General features: G+C 40.7%; 1 protein-coding gene across 7 annotated transcripts in view; it reads left to right on the top strand.

Moving 5' to 3' along the window:
• Positions 1 to 20,046, top strand: part of cmss1 (cms1 ribosomal small subunit homolog) — a 346,949-nt gene that overhangs the window by 307,725 nt on the left and 19,178 nt on the right. For all 7 annotated transcript variants that reach the window (XM_068041012.1, XM_068041009.1, XM_068041011.1 and 4 more), the window contains 4 exons: positions 11,789 to 11,895; positions 13,897 to 13,974; positions 14,663 to 14,789; positions 15,122 to 15,181. In XM_068041012.1, coding sequence (XP_067897113.1) covers positions 11,789 to 11,895; positions 13,897 to 13,974; positions 14,663 to 14,789; positions 15,122 to 15,181 — 372 coding nt within the window. The remainder of the gene's footprint in view (positions 1 to 11,788; positions 11,896 to 13,896; positions 13,975 to 14,662; positions 14,790 to 15,121; positions 15,182 to 20,046) is intronic.

Genomic DNA, 20,046 nt, shown 5'->3' with positions numbered 1-20,046 from the left:
GTTGGAGGCAAGCCACAATTACTCAGACCAATTTCAACTTCCTGTGCCTAAGAGCAAGCCTCGAACCAAAGCACATCTCAACCAGGTCCTCCAAAGGAAGGAAAATGCCAATGATCTTTAATAAGATGTCATTAAGTTATACTTGTCGTTTCCGCAAAGGATAAAAAAACTGCACAGACCTCCTCCTGTAATGGTATACAATTCCAGATTCTGGATTGGACAGCAATATTCCTATGCACAACTCACAATCCCACAAAATAGGGGAAAACTTCTATTCTCTGTTAATATAACGAAGAGAATCAAGCTGTATAAAACTAATTGAGATTGTTCAAAGTACAGTTAGGATGGTACTACAAGAAGTAAGTTGGAGATAAATTTACTGAATGATAGCCCTGGCCTGCAGGGTCATAATGATAAAACCTTATTTGTATCAAATCCCATGGTATTCCTCGCTTTTCAAAATTAGCCTGTCCTGCTCAAGACAACGAAAAGGATAAAATGTTGGGTTATGTGAACTGATCTATGAACTGAGCGAAAGAAGCCAGTTGGGATTGTAGTGGAACAGGAATGAATATGTGTGCAGTCAGATCTACTGCTATTTCACTGCTCAACCTGTATTTCCCTCACCTGCCCCTGCTGGGCCCACTGACGGCCTACACTTTTCCTTCTCACTGCCTGTAAACAGTTAGTTAAAGTGGGTCGGGTGTGGGGGAACAGGGTAATGGGCAGGTGGGGCCATTCTCCCCAGTACAATTCCCTCCCTCCGCTTCCTACGTGCACGGTGGGGAAGATGACAATAGGTCCTGGGGAACAGCAATAATGAGGTGCCCTGAGGGAGGGTGAGGGCCTTGAAGTGGCTTCATCTACTTCCATTTTGTCCCTAGTGCCTATCTGTTGAAATCACTGATCTTAGACAAAGCACTCATTGGAATATCATGTCAAATGTATGGTGTGTTTCTACCACTTTCATGTCCCTTGCTGACTGTTCTGGTGCAGCAGTGGCATCCCCAAGTTCCTGCCATACATCACAAATGATTGCCAACCCAGCAAAATAAGTACAGGATGTGGCAGATTCAAACGGGTAGCTGGAAGTCCACTCCGACGGAATTTTCCCTAAAGAAAATAATTTGAGCCAGAGTCCTAAATTCCATCTCGACTCTTTGAAAAGCCTAATTTTTGTGGTGGAGAAACAGGGAGAGATTGCAGCGAGAAGAAAATATATACTTCTAACTTACATAGAATATAGAGCACAGAAACAGGCCCTTCGGCTCAACCCGTGCCATTTATGTTTCACTCAAACCTCCTCTCATCCTTCTTCATCTAACTCTATCAGCGTAATCCTCTATTCCCTTCTCCCTCATATGCTTTTCTAGCTTCCCCTTTAATACATTTATACTATTCGCTCCAACCACTCCCTGCGGTAGCGAGTTCCAGAGTCTCACCACTCTGGGTAATGAAGATTCTTCTGAATTTCCCATTAGATTTATTGGTGGCTATTCTATATTGATGGCCTTTAGTTTTGTTCTTCTCCACAAGTGGAAACAACTCTCTGTGTCTACTCGATGGAAACTTTCATAATTTTGAAGGCCTCTATTAGGTCAAGAGAAAAGAAGCCCAGCCTGTTCATCCTTTCCTGATAGGTATAACCTTGCAGTTCTGGTATCACCCTTGTAAATCTTTTTTGCACTCTTTCCAGTCCCTCTATATCCTTTTGATTTTATGGCAACCAGAACGGCGCACAGTACTCCATGTGTGGTCTAACCAAGGGTGAATAGAAGTTTAGCATAAGTCCTCTACTTTGCAATTCTATCCCGCTAGAAATAAACCCTAGTCTTTGGTTTGATTTTGTTATGGCCTTATTGACCTCCATTTCTAGTGATTGTGTATTTGTATTCCCAGACTACTTTGCTCTTCTACCCCATTTAGACTTTTACTTTCTAAGTAATATGTGACCTTCTTGCATTTTTACCAAAATGTAATACTGCTGAAAATTTGTCAAAGCTTTTCATCTTGCACTTTATCAGGACAATTCGCAAGAATACCAATGTAGGGGAAGCAACAAATTTATACTATATGAGAAGAGAGTGCTGATTGGTTGGCAAGTGGACTCTGATTGGTGGAGGCATTGCCATGGAGAATGCACCAGTTTACGGTGACTGACAGTTAACTGCCAAGCTTTGTTTGAAATTTAAACCAGGCAGCTTGACTCTGATTGGTCAGGGCATTGCCCTGAGGAATGAACCAGCGAATGGCTGTCACTTATTTTGTTTAGCTGAAACAGGCACAATGTGTATATATGTTCTTTTTGTCTGCAAAGGACAGGGCCCTGTGTATTAATATATGTAGCTTCTAATACACGTAAATGCGCCATACTGCGAGCCTGACTGACAATCTTAAATTGGTTGTCAGCGTAATTCTTAGCACACTGATGATTATTTAGCAAATGTTGTCCAATCGCGGAATCACATCTAATGTTGGACACTCTGTCTGTATACTTTATTCACACCCTTCACCCCCACAAATATTTGGATGGATTTAGGTTTTGGCTGTTCATCCCCTTGCTCTTACAAGTGATAAAGGAAAGCCATTCTTCTCAAGGGAAAAATTAACACCAGCAGACTGCCAGACTGTGCATGTTATTCTATGGAATGGTTTTTGGAGGTGTCCATTTTGCTTAATTGTTAATTGTTCCTTTTCTTCTCCTTTATAGCTTTAACATCTTATTTTGGGAGACTCGCTGCCTTTATTCCAGTTCATCAGATCTTTGTAGGACCATAGAACCTTTTTCATTGAGCTTGTCAAAAACTTTTCCAAATATTATTAACTTTGGCTGCAGCAACGGCAACAACAATTTGCATTTATGTAGCACCATTAACATATCAAAATATCTCATGGTGCTTCACAGTAGCATTAACAAACAAAATGTGATTCTGAGCCCCATAAGTAGATATTAGGACAGGTGAATGGTAGGTTTTAAGGAACATCTTAAAGGAGGAGTGATAGGCAGAGAGTACAGGGAAGGAAATCCAGAGCTTAGGATGAAGGCAGCTAAAGGCACAGCCATCAATGGTGAAACTATGAAAATCAGGGATGCGCAAAAGATCAGAATTGGAGGAGCTTAAGATCTTTAGAGGGTTGTGGAGCAATTGCTCTGAAACAATTTTAATCATAGCAGATTTGTGCCTTTCAGATGTTAAATTTGCCACATAGGCATGTCATTTTATCTTTACTTTTTTCTTGACATCTGTGTAGCTCAACAAGGTTGGCTGCACCAATAGATTATATTAAACACCAAGAGAATGTACTTTGGGATTTGGAGAGGAATTAGTTCACGTGACCTCCACCATCCAGTTAGTTCACGTCTTTTTCCTCCTCCCCTCACTCTCAATAATTCATGTTGAATCAATTCAACTTTTACCCTTAGATGTACTGGGTAATATTCTGAGCTCAGTTACAGAAAGTATTTGTGAAGGAAAAGGAGAACTAACTTGGAGTAATATTTTGTCCAGCCGGCTTGTGAATCTTGTTTATGGCCTGCAACATGCTCTGTTGTTGCTTTTAATAATATTGTCTAGTTCCTGAGAGCATCTACTTGGATTCCCGGAAGGATCATAAATTCTGTTTGCTGTTTCCTTTTTTATGTGGCCTCATAGGGTTCATAAATTGGTAGTACTGACTCATGTCATACATTTTGACCCTTTGTTCAGTCTTCAATTCCCTGAGTACAAGCCTGAAAATGCTTTGTTATGCATTTGAGTGGAATTATCCTGTGTTGCTCAGTTTTGATTTCTCTGCATAATTTCCGGATGTTTGTGAATGTAAAGTGCTATTTCCCCTCATGGAAAATATCATTTTCTGTATACAAATTAAATCTTTCAAACGTAGTTAGCACTGTATGATATAGGAATATAGGAGCAGGCGTAGGCCATTCAGCCCATCAAGCTTGCTCCGCCATTCAATACGATTATTGCTGATCATCCACTTCAATGCCTTTTTTCCATACTATTCCCATAACCCTTTATGTCATTGGTATTTAGAAATCTGTTAATCTCTAAACATACTCAATGACTGAGCATCCACAGTCCTCTGGGGTAGAGAATTCCGAAGAGTCACAACCCTCTGAGTAAAGAAATTTGTCCTCATCACTGTCTAAGTGGCTTCCCCCTTATTTTGAAATTTTGTCCCCTGGTTCTAGACTCCCCAACCAGGGGAAACATCTTACCCGCATCGGTCCTGTCTATCCCTTTAAGTATTTTGTAGGTTTTAATGAGATCACTTCTCATTCTTCGAAACTCTAGAGAATACAGACCAAGTTTCCCCAAGCTCTCTTCTTAGGACAGTCCTGCCATCCCGGGAACAAGTCTGGTGAATCTTCGTTGCACTCCCTCTATGGCAATAATATCCTTCCTAAGGTAGGGGGACCAAAACTGCACACAGTACTCCAGGTACAGTCTATACAATTGAAGCAAGACTTCACTACTCCTGTACTCAAATCCTCTTCTGATAAAGGCTAACATACCATTAACCTTCTTAATTGCTTGCTGCACCTGCATGTTAGCTTTCAGGGACTTATTGACGAGGACACCCAGGTCCCTTTGTACATCTACATTTTCCAATCTCCTACCATTTAAGAAATATTGATGCCCTTTGCATATAAACTATTGAAGGCAGCTCATCACCACCTTCTCAAGGGCAATTAGGGATGGGCAATAAATGCTGGCAAAGCCAGTGTCGCCCACATCCCATGAATGAATAAAAAAAAATTTGATTTAGTCATGCAGTATATACGGCATATAATCTATGGTATCTTCTGATATATTATGCAGTGTGAAAAATGAAGAGAGTTGAATAATATGAGCTAAAGGCTTGTTTACATCTCAGTCATTGTGGGGCAAATGCTGTAATAACTATAAACTCCTAATTGTTCTCATTAATGCAAATACCAGATATCACCAGCACATGACCAGTGATAATAAGGAATTATTGATTGGGAGCATTTCTACCAAAGTACCACATATTGATCAAAGCCACTACCCCATTACTGCAGGTTTGATCCCACACATTCTGATATTTAAAAACTCCAAACACAGGTGAAATATGTCCGTTTCTACTCAGCCAATCAAAGGGCCACCTTACAATAGCATCACATCTCCTGGTGAGGAAAGGCTAACAAAATGCTTCTTGCCTCACATGTTGGAGCTCCCAATTCTTTAATGCATCGGCATCAGTGGGATCAGTTGAACTATATGTTCCACTTTTTGGAGTGGGAAAAAAGGCGTAAGGGGATAGTGAAGAAAACCAGGAAAGAGCATTAGCAAGTACCAGAGAATTTTTGTAAGATCTTCAAAGTTAAAAGAAAGCGAACTGTCCTACATTAATGACAAGACATATTAGACTACAAGAAGCTAGGTGCGACAGTTGTGGGTGAGTTTTAGTCCTGGTAATTCTGTGCCAAGTCAAATAAGCACTTTACTATCATTTTTGGGAGTTATAATTACTAGCACTAAATATTTCTCAAATATTCATTTTCACAACATTTTTACAGCACAAAATATCAAAGTTACATAGGTAAATATAAACATATTTTGATGTGGTCAGCTCTGGAGCTTCTGGTTAACAGATTTGGATATCTGTAGACAGATTATCACTTAATGATAGTACCTGTTAATTTCAGTTTGGTTTGACATCAAAGCAGCATTTGACCAAGTGTGGCATCACAGAATCCTAGCAAAATTGAAGTCAAAGGGAATCGGTGGGAGGAGCTCTCCACTGGTTGGAGTTATACCGAGCACAAAGGAAGATGACTGTGGTTGCTGGAGGCCAACTATCTCAGCCCCAGGACATTGCTGCAGGAGTTCCTCAGGTGGTAGTGTCCTAGGCCCAACCATCTTCAGCTGCTTCATCAATGACTTTCCCTCCATCAAAAGGTCAGAAGTGGGGATGTGCGCTGATGATTGCAGTGTTCAGTACCTTTTGCGACTCTTCATATACTGAAGAAATCCATGCCCGCATGTAGTAAGACCTGGACAACATTCAGGCTTGGGTTGATAAGTGGCAAGTAACATTTGTGCCGCACAGGTGCCAGGCAACGGCAATCTCCAACAAGAGAGAATCTAAACATCTCCCCTTGACATTCAATGGCATTACCATCGCTGAATTCCCCCCACCATCAACATCCTGGGGGTTACCATTGACCAGAAACTGAACTGGACCAGCCATATAAGTACTGCAGCTACAAGAACAAGTCAGAGGCTGGGAATTCTGCAGCATGTAACTCACCTCCTGACTCCCCAATGCCTGTGTACCATCTACGAGGCACATGTCAGGAGTGTGATGAAATACTCTCCACTTGCCTGGATGAGTGCAGCTCCAACAACACTTAGGAATCTTGACGCCATCCAGGACAAAGCTGCCCTCTTGATCAGCACCCCACCCACTACCTTAAACATTCAGCCCCTCTGCCACCTGCGCAAAGTGGCAGCAGTGTGTACCATCTACAAGATGCACTGCAGCAACTCACCAAGGCTCCTTCAACAGCACCTTCCAAACCCAAGACCTTTACCTCCGAGAAGGACAAGGGCAGCAGACGCATGGGAACACCGTGACCTGCAATTTCCCCTCCAAACTGCATACCATCCTGAGTTGGAACTACATCGCCATTCGTTCGCTAGGTCAAAAAGCTGAAACTCCTTTCCGAACAGCACTGTGGGTGTACCTACATCACACGGACTGCAGCAGTTCAAGAAGGCAACTCACCACCACCTTCTCAAGGGCAATTAGGGATGGGCAACAAATGCTGACCTTGCCAGCAATGCCCACATCCCAGGAACGAATAAAAAAAAAGTCTGGTAACTGTTAACATTTTTGTATTTTTACATTAACCTCAAATGTTTATAATTTTAATCAATATAGGTGGATACTTATCAGACTAACATATTATATCTGAAATTGATACTGATTTTGAATCAGTTACAATTTAACGTTATTTTGGATATCCCTTGGTTATTAAGGGATACGGGGCAAAGCAGGCCTATGTAGTTAGGTCATGGATCAGCCATGATCTCATTGAATGTGGAACAGACTCAAGGGGCTAAATGGCCTACTCCTGTTCCTGTTCATGATCCTATATCCTGTTCATAATTTTGTTTACAAAAATCCATTTCAGATTGTAACTTTTGACATAGTAATTAATTTTTGTGAAGTCACTTATGAAAAGTATTTAAACTCTTCAGAACTGACTTCCAAAAGTATAGACTCTGCATTTAATTGTTAAATGAAACTGCATTGGTAACAATAGATATTTACACATTGGCTTAAGTACCATTGGTTGCAGTTTTCATGCGGGGTCTATGTTTAAAATATTTTTGTTGCAAAGTTATCTAAAAATATTATGAAGTAGGTTGTGTGAATTCCTCAGTGACATATAGTGAAACAAATCCCAATATCAAGACTTCTCCACTCACATTAGTTAGACTTTTTTTTTCTTAAAGCAAGGAACAGATGTTAAACTTCAGTCTTCCAAACATGTACTGTATCTGCTTTGTGATTTCTCAATACATCTCCAGACTGCTACCAATCTAAGTTAAAGGAGTCACAGATGCAGTGGCTTATTAACAGGATATTTTATTTGTAGGGAAAGGGGAAATAAACTGGCTAAGTTACCTTGCCCCACTACACGTACACATCCTGTTAGACTGTCAAGAGAGTAGTTGGCCAGATCATTCCACTCTCTAAACTGAAAGAAACGGAATGCTAACAAATAGATCCCATGGGAAAATATAGGAAAGTGAGGGTAATTGTGAAATGAAATCAATCTAAGTCACTTTGACTTTTATTAATTGAGTGTATTATACTTGGCTCTAAGTATTAATGAGCTAAAGTTTTATTTGAGATATATTTTTGGAATAATTACAACATCAATATTTTTTAATTTAAAGCCTAACATGTTTGAAAATACTATAAAAAGTGTAATCATTGTAACCTCATATATATATATCTATATATAAGTTTCAAGCCTGTGTCCTCGGTACCTTGCTCTACGGCAGCGAGGCCTGGACAACGTATGTCTCCGGAGAGTCCTTGGCATCAGGTGGCAGGACCGTATCTCCAACGCAGAAGTCCTCGAGGCAGCCAACGTCCCCAGTATGGACGCCCTACTGAGCCAGCGGCGCTTGAGATGGCTTGGCCATGTGAGCCGCATGGAAGATGGCAGGATCCCCAAGGACATATTGTACATTGAGCTCGTCACTGATATCAGACCCACCGGCCAGCCATGTCTCCGCTTTAAAGACGTTTGCAAACGCGACATGAAGTTCTGCGACATTGACCACAAGTCGTGGGAGCCAGTTTGCCAGTGATCGCCAGAGCTGGCGGACAGCTATAAAGGCAAGGCTGAAAAGAGGCGAGTTGAAGAGACTCAGCAGTTGGCAGGAAAAGAGACAGAAGTGTAAGGAGACAGCCAACTGTATAACAGCCCCGACAACCAACTTCACCTGCAGCGCCTGTGGAAGAGTCTGTCACTCTAGAATTGGCCTTTATAGCCACTCCAGGCGCTGCTCCACAAACCACTGACTACCACTAGGCACTTACCCAGTCTCTCGAGACAAGGAGGCCAAAAAGGGAAAGTATATACATATATATTTTTAAAATTTGTATATTTATATATATATATATATACACACACACTATGCCCAGAGAAATTTTCCCTGTCAGTATTATAAGAGAGTCTGACTTAACCTATCAACAAATAACAGAAATGGAGTTCCAGGCAGTAGGAATTGGAGGTATTATCCCTTTTAGAAGCCAGGAAACACATTTGACCAGACTGGTCAGCTTGCCCTCTGATACTTTCCTCAAGGAAAGTAACTTGCTTAGCTAAATACAGGCATTCCATTACATTGTGAACCTACAATGATTTTAATTAGGATTTTAAAATGTTTTAGGCGGTAACAGTAACAGCACTACAAGTAGATATAATAGCCACAGAGCTGTTGAATTCATCTTTCTGGCTGTGGTGACTTTAGTTCATTCTTCGCCAAGACCACAGGAGAAGCACCTCAAAGGAGCAGAATGTTCTTGCCAAGTGGGAGGAATAATAGACAGAACTACCTTGTCCTTGCTTTTGGTTGAAAATTATCACCAGTTGGATAAAAGGTAGCATTTGTAAGAATAGACCAGTGTTAGCGGGAGTGGGTTTTAAATTTGAAGATTTATTTTTAAATTAATGTGTAGAAAACATATTTGTTTATGTGAGGTAAATTTTGAGTTCCTCATATTAGTGGGTCACTTTTATTTTACAATAACAACTTACATTTATACAGTGCATTTCAAAGATCCATAGACAGACAAGAATTGATCTTTGTGATGGCGAGGATACAAGATCAGAGGTTCAGCTTAGGGTCAAATAGGACATCAAGGTTGGGAACTATCGGCATCAACCTGACAGTAGCTGGGAGTGAGGTGAAATCAGTGACAAGTAAATGGTGTTTGTGAGGGGGGAGGCTAAGGCAATGGCTTTTGTCTTCCCAACATTTTTCTGGAGGATATTACAGCTCATTCAGGAGTGCATGTCAGGCAAGCAGGCTGACAGTACGAAGGTTGTGGCGAGGTAAAGGGAGGCAGTGGGCATGTCGTCAGCATACATGTGGAGTCTTAGGATGATGTTGCCGAGGGGAATCATGTAGATGGGGGCCCCAAGGATGGATTTTTGCAGGACTTCAGGGGTAACGGTGAGGGAGTGAGAAGAGAAGCTGTTACTGGAGATACTCTGGCTATGATGGGATAGGTAGGAGTGGAACCAATTGAGGGCGGTAACACACAGCTGGACCTCGGAGGAGAGGCATTGGAAGAGGAGGGTATGATCGACCATGTCAAAAGCTGCAGACAAATCGAAAAAGCATGGCAAGTGGTAGTGTACTCCGGTCACAATCTCAATGATTTCAAAAGGAAATTGGATGGGCATTTGAGGGAAATAAACTTGCAGGCCTACGGGGGTAGAGCCGGGGAATGGACTAACTGAATTGCTCTATAGACAGCTGGCATGGACTTGATGGGCCCAATGGCGTCCTTCTGTGCGTAATAATTTTATGACTCTAGGATGTCATTTGTGACTTTGATTAGCACCATTTCAGTGCTGTGGCAGGGATGAAAACCTAATTGGAAAGTTTCAAACATGAATTTGCAGGAAAGAAGGGCATGCATCTGGAAGGCGACAACATACTCAAGGACTTTGGAAAAGAAAGGGAGATTGGAGATGGCAGTAGTTTGCCATGCCAGAGGAAGGGGCTTATGATAGTTGTCTAGAAATGGCGGGGGGCGGGGGGGTGGGGGGAGGTGGACAGCTGATGTGGTAATGGATAAGCAAACTAATTGTGCAGCAGCTATTTTCAGGTCCGTGCCCCTTGGACTTGAGAGAACCAAGGTGGGTACCATACCAAGCAGACTGACCCAGGATGGGAGAAAATGGTTTGTAACAGGGATAAGGGCATCAAAGATGGAGCTTGTCGCAACTCACATAGCCAGGCGGTGAAGGAGAGAACTGGAGCTTGGTCATTATATACGTAAGAGCTTTTATTTATAGAGACACTGTACATATAGTTCACCTCCAATTGACAACACCACTTTCAATCTGCTCCTATATGTATATGAAATCAGGTGGATCCCCACATAATGCAGCCCACCTGAATATAACCCATTGATATACAATTAACAGAGGTGAGTGATTGAGCAGATCGATGGCAACAGAAGTATTGTGGTGAATTGAGGGCTGAAGGCCAGGCAGTTGGAAGTTTGTAAGCACCGTTGTTAGTGACGGAAGGGAGGTTTTCTTTTAAACTGTTGTTTCGGCCATGTGGTGAGGCATGTGGGTGGTGCCCAACTGTTCAACTCCCACCTAACCACAGCAAGTGTTTTTGTTATTCGGGTTTTAACCCCTTTGTGTTTTATTTGTCAGAACAAGTTTACTTGTAGGTTTTAAACAGAAGATTAATTATTTATTGAGCAATATGCCTTATCCTGAAATTGTCACAACTGCACCCACTCACGCATTCACTCGCGCGTGCACACACACACACACACACACACACACACACGAGACAGATAGGAAAAGGGGTAAGTGGTTTGAAGTGAGGTTGAGTTTTGGGGTTCACAGTAAACCTGTTGAATTCTCTCGGAGGTTAAGTTCTGTTTAGTTGCAGGCCTGAGGTGTTTGTAGATTTCTCTGTTGGTTGGAAGTTCAGTTTGAAGACAGGGGATCACTTCCAGTTCACTGCTGCACATTTTGAAATGTAGAATTCACAGCAGGGTGCCTTCCTTTTGGCTTATTGGATCTTCTCCCAGCTCTCAGCTGGACAAGCTTTGGTGATTTTTTTTTTCCTGGGTGTGTCTCTGCCTGTCTGTCTGTGTGTGTCTCTCTGTCTGCCAGAGAGCTACCTTTGAAGCTAAAAGTCTCTCACATCTCACCTACATTGGGAGACAGAGATCTTCCTTCCTGTGGTGACTGACAGTGGCCCTGGATGTGACTACTTCACGCCTTCTTTGTTTCATAAGAACCCATTCAATTCAAAAATATCTCATGATGCAATCAGGATGGGTGAAATTGACACCTCTTGGCTTTGAATGTTTTCTTTTGACTGTGCCAGACAGTTTGAATATTGAAAGGCAGGTCTTTTGACCTTTTATAGTAACACCCAACACTGATCTACATTATTCAGAAAGATGCTGTTAACCCCACCACTATATATTGAAAATTGTGAGTGAGTTTCAAAGTATTTGCCTTTATTTGTTTTAGACACACCTAAAGAGATGAGTGAAGATCCACCTCAGCATAACATCAAGAGAAAAAGAAAGAAAGGAGATGAGACTGCTCAGCCTGCCATGGTCAAGAAAAGTAAAAAGGTGATGAAAGGAGGTTGCTATATGAGTCTTGTGTGTGTTGCATTATTTGATAGTGTTAAGTCTTTTTTAATAAGTGTTTTTTCTCTCCTTGTAGGCAAGGGAGAACTGGTGTTGAGTACAGCAGGAGCCATTTTATAAGGACCATACTAGCATCAGAATATTTATTTTATCCAGTCCTTCCTATAGAGCAAAAGCTATCCTAATTTCCATATGTTATTCTAATTTCCAGACTACATTTCCTGAAAATGTCCAAATCATTAACCAATCTACAGAACCAGGTTTGAATGAAGTGACTGGAAATAAAATTCACCAGTAAACTCAAATTATCCATGAATGGCATGGAGGCATCCAATACTATCATCAAAGTCCCAGATGGAAAGTCCTTCACCATTTTAAGCCAGCAATGGTGGATGGCTTAAGTAAAAGAAAGGGGAAAACTGAAAATGGCTTAGAAGGGAGGCATATAAATTGGATCTTACTGTGCCCATTTACAGGTGTAAAATGAGCGCCTAGGATTCCAAGATGATGGATAGTCAGAAATGTGCCACTCATCAAATTGGTAAAGGTTCCAATCTAGGCATCCAGGGCATATACCTGAAATTATCCCCTTTCCAAAATTTGATTTGTACATGCCTGCAGCAGATGCTGTGCATGCTTCGGTCAGCTCCTTTGGGCACATAGCAGTCAAGCCAGCGGTCCGTCATGGCAGTTTACCAGAAATGTATGTTTGAACTTTTTTACTTAGCTTATTGTTGAGCCAGGAGAAGCAGGAGTGCCCCAAACTCTGCTAACTATCTTGGCTGGTGGACCAGATTGTCATTGTCCTGCCACCAGTTCATTAGGTGCATGCAGCATGCGCTCCAATTCAGGTTCTATCCACTTTCTAAGCCAGAGAATTTTAACTTGAAAAACAGTAAAAACCCACAAAAGGGCCATTGCGTTCCTTAGAATGAGATGTGTTACATGACAATAACAAGATATCTCAAACCTTTTCAAATGTGGAAACTCTATGCATTTAATTTAAGCAACATGGCTCTCATCATGAAGGATTACACTACTTGGTTAAATATATATATATATATATATATGGTTTTTAAACATGAAATTCACATTTAAATTCTTTTAACATGAGATACTGATGTATTTTTTTCTTACTAATATTAATTTATTATTGGAATGGTAGTATTGTATAAAAATCAGAATTACAAATTCAAAATGGATTTCAGTAGAACATATCAGTAAAAATGTTTTTGTACAGCTGCAGACTAATATTCAATATGGTGATGAATTATTGCCTGTGCAAATGTTCCCATGACTACAGGATTTCCGGCTGTAGCTTCCAATGGTATTATTGTAACTTACTTTCAATTAATCATGCTACTCTTGAGGCAACATTGTACATGGGATGACAATTTTAAGGATAATTTGGTAATTAGGTTAGTTAGCTTTATAACTGGGACTTTGGGACATCCTGAAGTTGTGAAAGTTGTAATATAAATGCAAGTTTGTTCTTTCTTGGCTTACCTCAAGCACTAACAAACTCAGCGTACACAACTTGCAAATTAAACTGAGACTAAATACAGTATCTTGCAGAATACTTTTTTAAAGAACAGAGCATGTGATAGTCACAACAGCAGTATTTATATAGTGCCTTTAACATAGGTACCTCACAGGAGCATAATGAGACAAAAATTGTCAAGCAAACATAGTGACGGGTTGAATGATGCAATGTGAAATGATTGAACTCAGGATACATAAATAAACAATATTCTGTTAACTGTTCAAACTATCATATTCAAAAGGTTACTTCTGTAATCTGAAAAAACAGTTATTGACATATTAAAGTTAAGATCATTTTCAAAAATGTGACCGTGTTTGCGTCCCTTTTGATGACACTTCGAGCAAGTTTGTCTTTTTGACCCACTGACAGCACACACATGAATCTTTGCCTTGTGCAGGCAGTTGTTGAAAGTATAGAAATTATTTTTTTTTACTCTCCAGCAAACAGAATGTTTTCGAGACATAAAAGTGGAGGAAATACCTGAAGCAAGTCCACCCAAGAAGAAGAGGCGAAGAAAGGTAACTGCCTCTAAGCAGAGGAATAAAAAAATGAAGAACATTGAGTTGATGCAAATATTTATAGATGGGATACGGTTCCATGACACCCATCTCCTACTTAATCCCCACCTCACTTAACCATCTCAACCACCAACGCTTGCCAACATTGTTAATGTCTCCTTTTCCTTGGGTGTCATTCCTTTTCCTTTCAAAGCTACCATCATCATGATCATGTTCAAAAAGTCCATCCTAGCAACCCTCCATCTACTGCCCCATCTGTAATCTGCTTTTTCTCTCACAGGACCTCAAATATGTCCTTGTTACCCAGCTCCCTGCTCACAACATCAAAACCAAAACCACCCTGACCAAGTCACAAATTACACCTTCCAGAACTGTGACCACGATGCATTGATTTATTTGTGCTATTGAATACAGCCGATTGCACCATTCTCTTCCATTACCTTTCCTCTCTTTTTTCCAGCTTTATGTGACTGCTCATGCATGGTTCAACATCTACTTGCTTGGATGGAAGGTTCAAAGTGGCTTTGTGGCTTGTAATCATGTCTTTGTGAGGCAAACACTACAACAACTTTGTTGACAAACTAGTGATCTCAAGTTGATTCTATTATTTGGTGTGTGTCTTCTTATTTTGCTATAAAGTGTCTGTTTTAAACTTGCTAATGTTAACCTGTTTTATTTGTAAATATAGAAAATCTCTGATGTTCTGCTGAGTTCTGCTACAAAACCTGCTGCCCCTGCTGATTTGCAGAATGTGATTGTCCAACACTTCAAAAGTGAACGGTCTGTAATAGAACTTCAGGAACTGAAACTGCCAGGTATGGAACACATTTTCTCAAATATAAACTAAGGCTCACCCTCATTGAGGATTATTTCTGCATAAAAAGGAGATTTCACTTTTTTAAGCCTTGTCAGGACATATTTAAAATGCTCTGTGAATGCAGTACATTCCTCTGATTCTACTTTATAATATAAGCCACAGAAACAATAGAATATAATTTGTTAGATTGCTGAAATAGGAATATAATTTAAAGATAGAATTTTATCAGTTTAATATAAGTATTCACGTGTTTTAAACCAGTTTATGCATTATGCAGATAATCCATAATTGTTTTGATAGCCATGGGATTTTATTTGTGTGTTTTTTCAGATTCTTGTTTTCTTCAGAGCAATGACCTCACTCATACCCTGTCCTCCTATCTGAAGCAAGGTAAGTGGGTTACACACACCACTGCAAATCTGCACATTATATCACGTTTGGTCTGAAGAAAAGCAATTTTTTTGTCACATCTCCATATTTGTAATTGTTTGAGAACTTGTAATCAGATAGGGTAAATGTAGACTATGGGCTGCATTTTAGTTTAGCAGCGCGGGTCCTGGAGAGAGGCCGAAATGTGGGGGCAGGGGGATACCCCGTCTTGGCCATTTGTTGAACACCTGGCCGAATCAACATCGGGCAGGTAATTAGCTACCCGACGTCAGGGATGCTGTCCCCTTTAAGGGACGAGATCCCACCCCAAGAGCTGCCAGTCAATCAGAGGACCGGCAGCTCAGCAGTCCCAGCAGCACCACCGGGAATGGTGGCCACTGCTGGGACTGCAGGAGTCCAAAAGCAGCAACCAAGGAGGGTCTCCAGGAGACAGGTGACTGGGGTTGGGTGATTCAGGCAGGTCTCAGCGAGGGTGGGAGGGGGAGGTGTCATTACTGAGGTCGGGGGATCTTGCAGCAGAGGTGGCCCTTATCGCCTAGGGCCCCTCCCTGGGCCACAGGGTGCCCGATCAGGAGAGCCCTTCCACCCCGCCACAAGCCCACAGGGAGGCCACCAGCTTTTACTGGGCGGCCTCTCCACGTGACAGAGGACCCTTTCTAATGCTGGTAAAATGCCAGCGGTGACGGGAAGAGGCCGTTAAGTGGCCCTTAATTGGCCATTTAAGTGCCTCAATTGGCCTCTGGGAAGGAAGTCTGTCCTCAACCATCCCCACCCCAGTAAAATTCCATGGCATCAGGAAGGCGCCACCCCCCCCACCTTCCCTCGCCATTTTATGGCCCACGCCCACCTCTCAGCCAGTCCCTACAGGGCTGATAAAATCCAGCCCTATGAGTACAGAAATGTCAGAATAAATAGAATGTATCTGGGTCTCCAGTGAAATATGGAAAAACTCCACCTTCTAAATCATTTATGATTTTGTCAATTGTGAATTACCAAAAGGTACAGTAGCCTAGTGGTTATGGTAGTGGACTAGCAATCCAGAGGTCATAAATTCAAATCCCACCATGGCAAATTATGGAATCAAATTCACTAAATCTGGTAATTAGGAAGCATCAAAAAAATGGATTGTTGTAAAAACCCAACTGGTTAGTGTGTCCTTCAGGAAAGGGAGATTGCCATCCTATCTGATCAGACTTGCCTGTGATAGTCGCCCCACATAATTCATGCCTTCAATGCAGCCAAGAATTTGCAATAAATACTGTCTCCCATATCCCAAAAACAAATTTAAAAATATACTCAAACAAAGGCAAAATATTGTGGTTGCTGGAAATCTGAAATAATAGTGGAAAATGCTGGAAATACTCAGCAGGTCAGACAGCATCTGTGGAGAGAGAAACAGAATTAACATTTCAGGTCGATGACCTGCTGTCAGAAAAATACCCAGTCAGGCATACATGTGAAATGTTCATCATAATTGACCTGGCATATATTTAATATTATTACTACAGACAATATTATACTACTAAATTGTCAAATTTGTAATGGTAGCACATTGCCAATTGCTGGCTTGGAGTAGTGTCTCCTTATTTCGATCCTTACTAAGAAGAATATACACATAAATAGTTATCACTGTTTATCAGGTTAGTAAAATTTTACTTTAGTCATTGAGCTTTGGAGACAGTCAGATGTATATCAAAAATCCAGTTATTTCACTACTTATGAAAGGAAATATTTACTTTACCACAATTAATAATCAAATAAAATGGGTGTTTTTACACTTGGCTCAACTTCACGATAATGTTTGAACTATCAGACTAAATTCCATTATATATTTCACACTAGTCCCATAGACTGGGGGAGGTGGTTGCTTAGTGGTAATGTCATTGAACTATTAATCCAGAGGCACAGGCTAATGTCCGGGGGGCATGAATTCAAATTCCACTATGGAAGCTGGTGGAATTTAAATTCAATTAATTAATAAAAATTTGGAATTGAAAGCTAGTCTCTCTAATGGTGCCATGAAACTATCATTGATTGTCGTAAAAAATCATTGGTTCATCTGGTTCATTCAGGGAAGGAAATCTGCCATCCTTAACCAGTCTGGCCTACATGTGATTCCAAACCCACAGCAATGTGGTTGACTCTTAACTGCCCTTTGAAATGAAAGAATTTTAAAAAGCTGGAATCTATTTAGTATAGATAAAGGAGTAAATAAGGATGCTGTTAAACTACATGTTCTGACAATGGAAAGCAATTTCATGTATACAGTAATGAGAAAAGTGGCAGTAAAATTCAGGATCCCAGCTCTGATCTAATCTGGCTGCACAAAAGCCAAGCCTTGCATGGGCATTGCAAAGCATTCAAGTTCATATCAGCTGCAGTATAGTTCCAGCCTAGTGCAAAGCCACATTTTAAAATTGTCCAGGCAGGGGCATTTTGACCATTGGGCCTCCTGGAAAGTATTAAAACATTGTTTTGGAATCATTTAATGTTAGGTCAAAGCTTCCGCCTGCGCCCTTCCAATGTTGAAATTCTGAGGGAGCAGAGCTCTGCACAAACATAAAAAGATTATAATCCTAGCCCCTTTGGGGCTATCCCGGATCAAGCGTTCTTCTCAGATGTTAACTCTCAACTTCACATTAAGGTAGCTCAATCGTAAAGACACTTGAATGGGTCTAAAGGTCTGGTCAAATCTCCCCAAAGGAAAGGAACAAAACAAAAATATTACCATCCTCCAGAAAGCTCTTTTGAGCAAGTTCCAGCCAAATTATAATGTTCGGATATTATCAGGGTCTAGGGGTCTCTCCTCAGTAATGTACCTTTTCACCAAAGAGTCTACAGAGATGCGATTCATGAGTTAGTGATTAATCAGACTATGTGAGACAATGTAAATTCTAAGCCATATAGAGATTTATTAAAGAACCGACATGCAATTTACAGACCATTAATTGCAAGATTAACAGTTCTTAGGAAAAGGTAAAAAGACATTATCTTATTTCTAGTAGAGAATCCAACTTTTAAGTCTAAATATTGTCACAGTAGAATATTCTTAAAACTAGTTAAGAACGATATACATCAATTATTAAAATAGCATGTACCTTAACTCCCTGAGTAGTAGGAGGCTATAAAGCTGGTCCCAGATAAGGGGAGGATCATGTTCACCTTGCTCTGATAGCCAACAAGATCTGCTTCAGCGAATCTAAAAACCTGATCTGAGGTTCTGTTATTTATGCTGTTTTTTCCTGGTTGTTCTATCTGCTGCTCTACTTTGATTAGCTGCGAACACTCTTGTTGATCAATTTTTCATGACTCACTTAACTGTCACTTCAACATCTATTCAAATATTGTTGGGCTTTCAGCAATGAATCACCTTATCAATCAGTTAGCATGTGGAGCCCTCCTTGGTTTAAGAGGTATGGTTGTTATTCAGTTGGTGCTCCTCATGTGTTCTTAGAACCCCACCTTATCGGTTAGCATGTTGTGAGTTCCTTTTGTTTAGGAGGTATGGTTATTATACGTTGGTGCTCTTCAAGTTGTCTCTTAGAGTAGATTAAATATTGTTGGGCATTCAGCAAAAAAAACCATCTCCTCAAGCAGTTGACAATAGTGAAAATGCTGGTCCCATAAATTAAACAGGACTCACTTCAGTGTTAATAGAGAGGAGGGGATGCTCATTATAGTTTTGTATTTAAGGGCTGAGTTTTTGCCCATTTGGGGAGTTGCTTCTGGACAGAGAGTTAGTCCAGAAGGAAAGAGTGGGAACTGATGTTTGGACTGAACTCTAAATTGCCAATAAAACAGTTGTGGACCAGAGACTGTCATTTGCTTCCTCATTTTGGTGACTGGACATCTGCCTGTTTAACAGCAGTTACCATACATCGATAAAGCACCCTTTGCTTAGGAGGTGTGGTTGTCATGCATCACGCAGTTTGGTGCCCTTTACTTAGAAAGATGAGGTAAGCAGTAGGCCCTCTTCAATTAAAAAGCAGTAGGGCTTTTTTTTTACTTAGAAAGCAGTAGTCTTTAACCCTTTGAATCCTCAAGGCTCGAATCCTTCACAAGCTCTTCCCTTAATGTCAATCAGACTGAGGCCATTCTTCAGTTTAATAAGGGATGCAGCTGTCATAGATTGGTTTCAGCTCAGTAGCTGCAGCACAGGCAGAGCCTGAGCTGACAGAATTGGACCGATTTGATTTTATATTGGTCACGCTTATTCTTTTACTTCAGGTTTTACAGAAACAAAATCGAATGCCTCTTCACAGCATCCTTCACATGTTTGATGTTGCCCAGTTTCAGTTTAAGATATTGTACGTTGTGGAATTTTAAGCTAGAGGGAAAAACTGTGTGGCCTGTGAAGAAGAGTGCTCATATAAAAAATAGATAAACATTCACATTCGGTCACCTATTAGTAAAGTTCAGTCCTGACCTTCCTTTCCTCAGTTCAGTAGTACTGTGACAACAAAATATCTATTGGGATCCTCTGAAATTTGATCTATTTCTGTGTTATTGCTGAGACTGAATTTTGGAAATGCACAGCAGTAAATGTATGCCGGCCTATCACATGACTGAAACATGCAACTAGTTTGAAGGCTACAAAGGCCACCCAGCATTTTAAAATGCTAAATGCCTTATCAGATTTGTATTCTGTTGAATTTAAAAAAAAAATGAGGAATGACCTAATCAAGTTCTTTAAAATAATAGCAGAATTTGAGTGTAATCTGACAGAAATAATAAGCATCAAAGTCTGCATTTACGGGTGAAGTGGGGCCAGAAGGGCAACATGAGTAGAATTAGCATTGGAATGTATTAATAAGTTTGGAAGAAACACTAGTTGTGTGGGGCCCATTGAATGATGGATACTTGAC

This window comes from Heterodontus francisci, chromosome 10 (genome assembly GCF_036365525.1).
Source record: "Heterodontus francisci isolate sHetFra1 chromosome 10, sHetFra1.hap1, whole genome shotgun sequence".
Taxonomy (NCBI): domain Eukaryota; kingdom Metazoa; phylum Chordata; class Chondrichthyes; order Heterodontiformes; family Heterodontidae; genus Heterodontus; species Heterodontus francisci.
The sequence above is the reverse complement of the archived record's forward strand: the minus strand, read 5'-3'. Positions and strand labels throughout refer to the sequence as shown.